The sequence below is a fragment of the Zea mays genome, chromosome 3 (genome assembly GCF_902167145.1).
Source record: "Zea mays cultivar B73 chromosome 3, Zm-B73-REFERENCE-NAM-5.0, whole genome shotgun sequence".
NCBI classification, from domain to species: Eukaryota; Viridiplantae; Streptophyta; class Magnoliopsida; order Poales; family Poaceae; genus Zea; species Zea mays.
Window position 1 is genome coordinate 2643972 of NC_050098.1, and position 6888 is coordinate 2650859.

Consider the following 6888-nt stretch of genomic DNA (forward strand, 5'->3'; position numbering starts at 1 on the left):
CCACAAAGAATCCATTTTTACGTTGCTGTTTGTCGATGCAAGACACAAAACCTCGCAAAGTGGAAAGTAACATATAGGGCAATGCAAAGGAAGAGAGGAAATAGAATCACGCGACTCTAGAAAAAGCTAAGGAGCAAGGTTGCACACACTAGTGAAGTGACGACATTGTAAACTAACGAAGAATATGCTCTCGTGTAGAATAAGTATCAATAAGGGCTAGAAATCCCTTAGAAAAAAGGGATTTTCATTTTCCCAAGCGAATTTAGTAAGGGATTATTTACATTTTGACAAGGAAATTTAGTTCATTTTTTTCTTGGGAAAACGGAAATCCCTTGGTAAAATGAAGTTTCCAAACTAGCCCTAAGAGTATAATGTTTGCACATGATCTGACACAACACAACGATCTAGCTCTAAGTGTGGCGAGATTATATTATATTTGAGATGGTGAAATTGGCAGTGATATATTTAAATGCAATTTTATCTAGAATTAAGATTATATAATTAGGAACATTTTTTGTTGAAAAATATCAAGACTAAAATAATATTAAAGACGTCTGCTGACGGCACTTTGTCGAGCGTCACGTTTTGCCGAGAGCTTGACAGTCGGCCAAGCCTCATTTGCCGAGCGTCACTGTGTGCCGAGTGTTTTGCGCTCAGCAAAGGAGGTATGTGTGAATATGTCGAGTGTCATTGTTCGTCGAGAGTGGCACTCGACAAAGTGTGTTTTGCCAAGTGCCTGATAAATTTCCCTCGACAAAGAGCTGGGCACTCTAGGCAAATAGCCGAATTCTGATAGTGAATATATCCGTAAAATGATTGAGCTAGAACTATAATTAAATTATATGGAATCATGAATTTTGACGCTATTTTACCTTATTCTAGAAAACGAAACATTATAGTGTTTTTGGTATTTTATAGTTTCCTTTAGTTTTGTGGTCTAGTGGTATAGTTGCCACACATTCAACCGAAGTTTGATTGCCATTTGCTTGATTTTCTATACTGTTCTTTAAGAGATCCAAAGTGATATAATTTCACAAATCTATCATAGTGTGCTAGTTTCTACAAATTTTAGATGATCATGATATATAAGACTTATAAAGCTTTAAAATTTCAACACGGTCTAAATTACACACTTGCATTTTATATTTGTTACTCAACAAATCTAGGCGCCACTATTTACTAACCCCAAGTAATCATCACAACATACGACTTCTATCCAATTTAAATGATCTATCGGACATAAAATTATGGGACAATCAACAAATTAGCATGATTTACTAGAGCCTAGCAAGCTTGTTGCGGAAGGAAAAATATTTCGATGAGGAGTATGCTTCTAACAAAAGATCACTATTTATAAAAAAATATTATAAAACACACTAACTATTTGAATATTCAGACCAATTATATTAAGAACTGAGTGGCACATGAAGACTAAATAATATGTGTACCCATCACCAAGGTAAAAATATATTGCAACTAATATTACCACACTATAAGAAAAACAAGAAATTTACCCATTCATCTAGTACAATCAACACTTACAAAAACAACTTGCGTTGTTTGTCAAAATAAAAGAATCTCTTCAACCTCACAAAGAAAAAGAATCCAACGATTGTCTCTCAAATTAGAAGATCTAATGTTAGAGCAAAACTAAAATACAAAAGATAAACCTATAACTTTTACATGTACTTGTCTAATGCAACTATATGATTGTGGTGGTAGGTATGATTGTGGTGGTGGAGAAGTTAGCACAATATTTTTCCTATTGCATCCACATGTTCGAATAGATGTAAATAGACAAGTACACGTATCCACAAAATATTTGAGTAAAAATTGGAGATGGTATCCTTATCAATCACACAAATAACATATTATTTTCTCTTGTGTCTTTCATAGCCAAAGTCATTCCAACATCCAAGGATGTCATCTGCAATATTTGTAGCATCCATAGACACACCAAGTAGCCCACGTCTTGAAAATCCAGCAGCATAAAGACCATTTTTTCCTTTCCATTCATTTGAATTATGTGGAAATCCATTTTTCTCTGAAAACAAATCCTTATCCTATGAATAGACGAAAAAAATTAGGTCAATAATGTATTTTCATGACATCATCAATGGTAGGGATCACATGCCAAAAGAAAAGTCATATTAAGTACATAACATGCTACTTTTTATATAAACCTGCATACCTTCAACCAATAAGGAACATTACTTTTATATCCAGTGGCAAGAATCACAACATCAAATGATTCAGACTTGCCATCAATAAACTGAACCCCATGCTCTTGAAAACTTTGAATTGCTGGATACACCTAACAAATTTGCGATGGAGACAAAACTATGAGGATGTGTAATTAAGATAGTTATATAACCACAACAATGTCTAAATGAAAAAAAATAAATTAATTACTTTAATGTCTCCAGATTTGATCTTGGCTATAGTTCCCACATCCAGAACTGGTGTCTTTCCAGAGACTCTCTTTAACTCCATCGGACCAATGTTAGGTCGAGGAATGCCGAGGCGTGCGGTGTCTCCTAGCACAAGCTGTGTGAGCACCAGGAGTATTTGGTCCACTTTCTGAATTGATAGATGCGTGAGAAGCCATAGGGACAAACCAAAAGTGGAGACACCCATGATCTCTCTTGGAAGAACATGCACCTGAAAAAAAATAAGAAAATGTACATGAGAGTAAGAGCCAGTAGTGATATGCATTGATTATAGTTATAGTCAGTTGGAGAAATGATCATCTATCTTAGATACTATAAACTAACACCGAAAGGGGGAAGCAAATCAAAGTGGCTCTTGTTTTTGTTTCCTTTCTTGAGAGGGATGCAGGTTTAAAAAAGCAATTTGGCAAAAGGTTTGAGAGCCTCAGGGCCCAAACACCTGGAGGAGCTAGCCTGCGCTTTATAGATATTGTGTTAGTTGCAAGGTAGCGGTTGCTAGGTTGTGTACTACTACAACTTTGCAAAGTGCGTGGGAGCAGAACAAAAACACCTTACCTGGTGGTGTGCATATATATGCTTATCAGCATCAAAGTAGTAATGGTTTGCAAATCACGTTCCAATAAGAGAAAAAAGAAGAGAGGAGACGCAAATTTTATATGCAATATATATATTAGTGTATGAAAAGTACGCGGAGGCCAATCCTGAAGAGTTTTTCTTACCGACCGTTCACAATATCGCAAAGGGCATACATATCTGCTAACTATATATATATTACTTAGTGCTATTGTTAGTTATTACTCCAATTTATTTATTTATTTGGCTAACTGGACTGAATTTGGCGCTTTTGAAAATTCAGTCTGTCTTGGAAGAACCAAATGTAGCTAGGAAAGTTTAGTTTTTTCTGTTGTTATTCCTTGAAAAGGATGAAGCGCATGCTCATGAATCCCGAGAAAGTTCCATGGAGAATCACGGCCTCTTTCTTGGCATGCATGCCAGCGGCTAGCCAGCTCGTGTGCTTTCTTTAACCCAAGGAAGAAAAGCAAGCAGATTAACACATGCGGTTGAGATCACAGCCTCGGGAATCTAAGTGCATGAACACGTGAGGTCAAGTGTGATAGATGCCGACTAAGACCAAGCAATTGCATATATAGTAGTTAGCAGAATAACTGTCATGCAATTATTTCCTTATATTTTTGTTGCAACATATATATAACATGAACAAAAAGAAATAAAGGATTGAAGAAAAAGTTGCACCCATGGAAAAGATGCAGATACCACCTTTGTGTGCATCTTTTCTTCACTAATGTTAGTAGGATAGTATTATCAGAACACAAAATCTCCGAATTTTAAATCTCGATTAGGTACTAGTGATTGCAGTGGTTAGTTAAGGGCATGTTTAGATTTTACTCTAAATTTTAGCCTACCTCATATTAGAGCATTAGGTATTAAAGGTGAGCTAAAATGCTCAGAGAAGTGTATCCAAACAAGTTCTAAAATCAAATCCACAATTTGAAGAACAAACCAAATCTATTTATTGGTTGAATAAGATTAAAAAAAATAATAAGCAAATCGCGAAACAAAACACAGACGATGGAATTAAGCCACAAAATTAGACAAAGTGGCAGAGAGAGCGCGCGCGTGCGCTAAGATCGAGATCGTCAATGAACTAGATTTGAAAATGAAGAGTCTGCTATATATCTTCTCACCGAGTCACGCACCACCATGGACGTGTGTACATTGTGGTTGGAGAGGTCGAGAGACACCTCCATACCGGAATTGCCGCAGCCGATCACGAGCACTTTCTTACCCCGGTAGCTCTCGCCGCTGCGGTAGTCACTGGAGTGTATGACGAGGCCCCTGAAGGCATGGATGCCGTCGATGTCAGGCACGACGGGCTCCGCGTTCTCGCCTGTGGCCACGACTAGCCATTTGGAGCGGTACTCCCGGCTGGTGCCGCCGCCGTCGAGGGTGCGGACGCACCAGAAGTCGCCGTCGTGCTCGGCGCTGACGACGGCCTGGCGGAAGAATGGCCTGATGCCGAAGGTGGCGATGTAGTCCTCGAGGTAGGCGAGGAACTGCTCCCGGGTTGGGTAGGCCGGGTAGCTTGGCGGGAACGGCATGAGCGGCAGTTCGCAGAAGCGTTTGGGCAGGTGGAGGCGCAGCCTGCGGTACGTGCGGTGGCGCCACAGCGAGGCGACGCAGCCATGGCGCTCCAACAGCACGTACGGGACGCCCCGCATGGTGAGGCACGCCGCCACCGCAAGGCCTGCCGGCCCCGCGCCCACGATCACTGGCCCCGCCAGCACCTCCCCGTGCTCACCGACGGGGAAGCCGGTGGCCGTCGCCCTCGCCGCGCGCCGCGGGCTGTACAGCGGGTCGTGCGCCCTCTTGCCCTCCGTCTCGGCAAAGCGGCGGCGGTCCATGATCTCGGCCGGCCGCATAGGGCACGCCGTCGACAGAAGAGTAGTAGTCTATAATATATATGTGCGCTCGTGACCAGCAGCACAGCAGAAGCTCGATGGATGGCACAGCTGAATTAGCTCAGGGATATTGGGCTGTTGGCTCATCAATGATCAGATAGACACTGCAGGTAGAGAGCAAGAGGTCGTACCGTCGTAACAGGTGTGGAGGTAGACTACAGGAGGAGGAGGATGTGGGCTAGACGGTTCATATATATATATATAGATAGATCAAATGTGCAACCACTAAATCTCGCTCTCATGATCTCATCTCCTCTCTTGCGATGGAGCACGGACACGGTCACACGGGCACCACCACTACTACTAGTGGTTCGTCGAGGAGAACATAGAGACGGAGGGAGCGGTGGTTATTATTCCAACCGGTTTTTAGAATCTTATACATACACACACGCTATTCGTCACTGAGTTGATCTTCAGTAATTATCGACTAGATAAAGCTTTATCTAGTGTGTATTTGTCAGATTAATATAGGTTTAACCCAAATTAATATTCAATAATAGTCAATGTTAAAGACTCACTTTAATACTATGGCTGCCAATTTCTGATTCTTATGGCTACCGTTATTGTCCGTTCCCCTCCCTCTGCGTGTGTATAAATACGGAGGATGTGAACGCTCTTCTGGTTACGCGAACTCTAAAACGCGTGGCATTCAGATCATTTCCCGTCCCACCTTCTGCGAGCACAGAGAGAGTAGGAGAGCGGGTCTCCGAAATCGTCGTCCACAGAGCTACACTTGCACGGGTGTGCGTGCGATCAGGTTTTTGGGGAGTGTACTCGTGACTGTTCGCTCCGTCCGCTCGACCAACGCTGATCCGGTTCCTCGTCGTCGGCGCCGTTCGAGAGACTGCACTGCGTACATCTGCCCGCATCGACTGCGTACGACTACATCGAAAACACACACGAGATGTCTCATATGAATTGAGTCATTGATGTCTTGAGCATAGGTCACCGTGCATGGTACATTCTGTTCTTAGTAATTGTGCATGTTTTACTTTTGTTTCCTGTTTATGCATAGTCATGCACACATGCACATACATGCCGTCTCATGCACCACAATGTTTTTTAAATTAAATTAAAACTAATAATGACTAATTCTAACACTATTCACCACCCAGGCTTAGTCACCCGAACTAGCCCTGTCTAATTAACTTCCACCCAATCATACACACCAGCCCATCGAACCACCCCAGCATGCATGCCATTGCCAGCCACCCAAACTAATTTCCCCCCACGGCCGCTAGCACATTCACTTAGGGTGGGCGTTCGGGTTACCCGAAAATTTCGGGTCGCGTAACTCGGGTTTTTAAAATTTCGGGTTTTGAGAATCGATATCCGAAATTACAACGGGTTTTGCAATACCCGAAATTTCGGGTACCCAAAATTTCGGGTTCGGGTATTCCCGAACTACCCGAACTATTGTGTCACCTTTATAAAAACACATACACCTATTAAATTAGTATAAAAATATAGTTTGAATAATGATACACATGGACATATAAAACACAAGCAATCTACAATCACTAGTTATGCACACATACACATAATTATAAATGTATAAATTAATAATTAAGCATAACATGAGTACATGACACATTAAAGTTCGGGTAATTCGGGTATTTCGGGTACCCGATTGTGATATCCGAATTACCCGAACTAAATTCGGGTTTTGCAAGTTGCTACCCGAAATTCCCGAACAAAATTCGGGTTTCGGGTATTTCGGGTTCGGGTATTCCGGGTTCGGGTTACGGGTTTTTTGCCCAGCCCTAATCCCACTCCATCACCATATGAAATTAGCCAAAGTCTGCTTTCATCCGATCCAATTTATCACTATGCTGACCCATGCCACCTCATCATCCGTAATTCCTCATTGTCATGCCTCCATTCATCCACCATACGTCTCCCATTCTCGACTTACACCTTAAATTGTTGAATGTTTATTTCTGAATGGTTGAAGTAAA

At 41.7% G+C, this 6888-nt stretch overlaps 1 protein-coding gene across 2 annotated transcripts; it reads right to left on the reverse strand.

The window, feature by feature from the left end:
• Positions 1–1441: 1441 nt before the first annotated feature.
• Positions 1442–5249, reverse strand: LOC103649553 (indole-3-pyruvate monooxygenase YUCCA4). 2 transcript variants are annotated; one of them, XM_008675275.3, is made up of 5 exons: positions 4157–5216; positions 2619–2661; positions 2413–2534; positions 2192–2314; positions 1442–2063 (listed from the first exon to the last, which is right to left on the reverse strand). In XM_008675275.3, exons 1-5 carry the CDS (start codon positions 4889–4891, stop codon positions 1872–1874), a joined length of 1215 nt encoding a protein of 404 aa, XP_008673497.1. In that variant the 5' UTR covers positions 4892–5216; the 3' UTR covers positions 1442–1871. The 2 variants fall into 2 exon arrangements, with proteins under 2 accessions (XP_008673497.1, XP_008673495.1); XM_008675273.3 differs by having other exon boundaries at positions 2413–2661; positions 4157–5249.
• Between the last annotated feature and the right edge of the window lie 1639 nt (positions 5250–6888).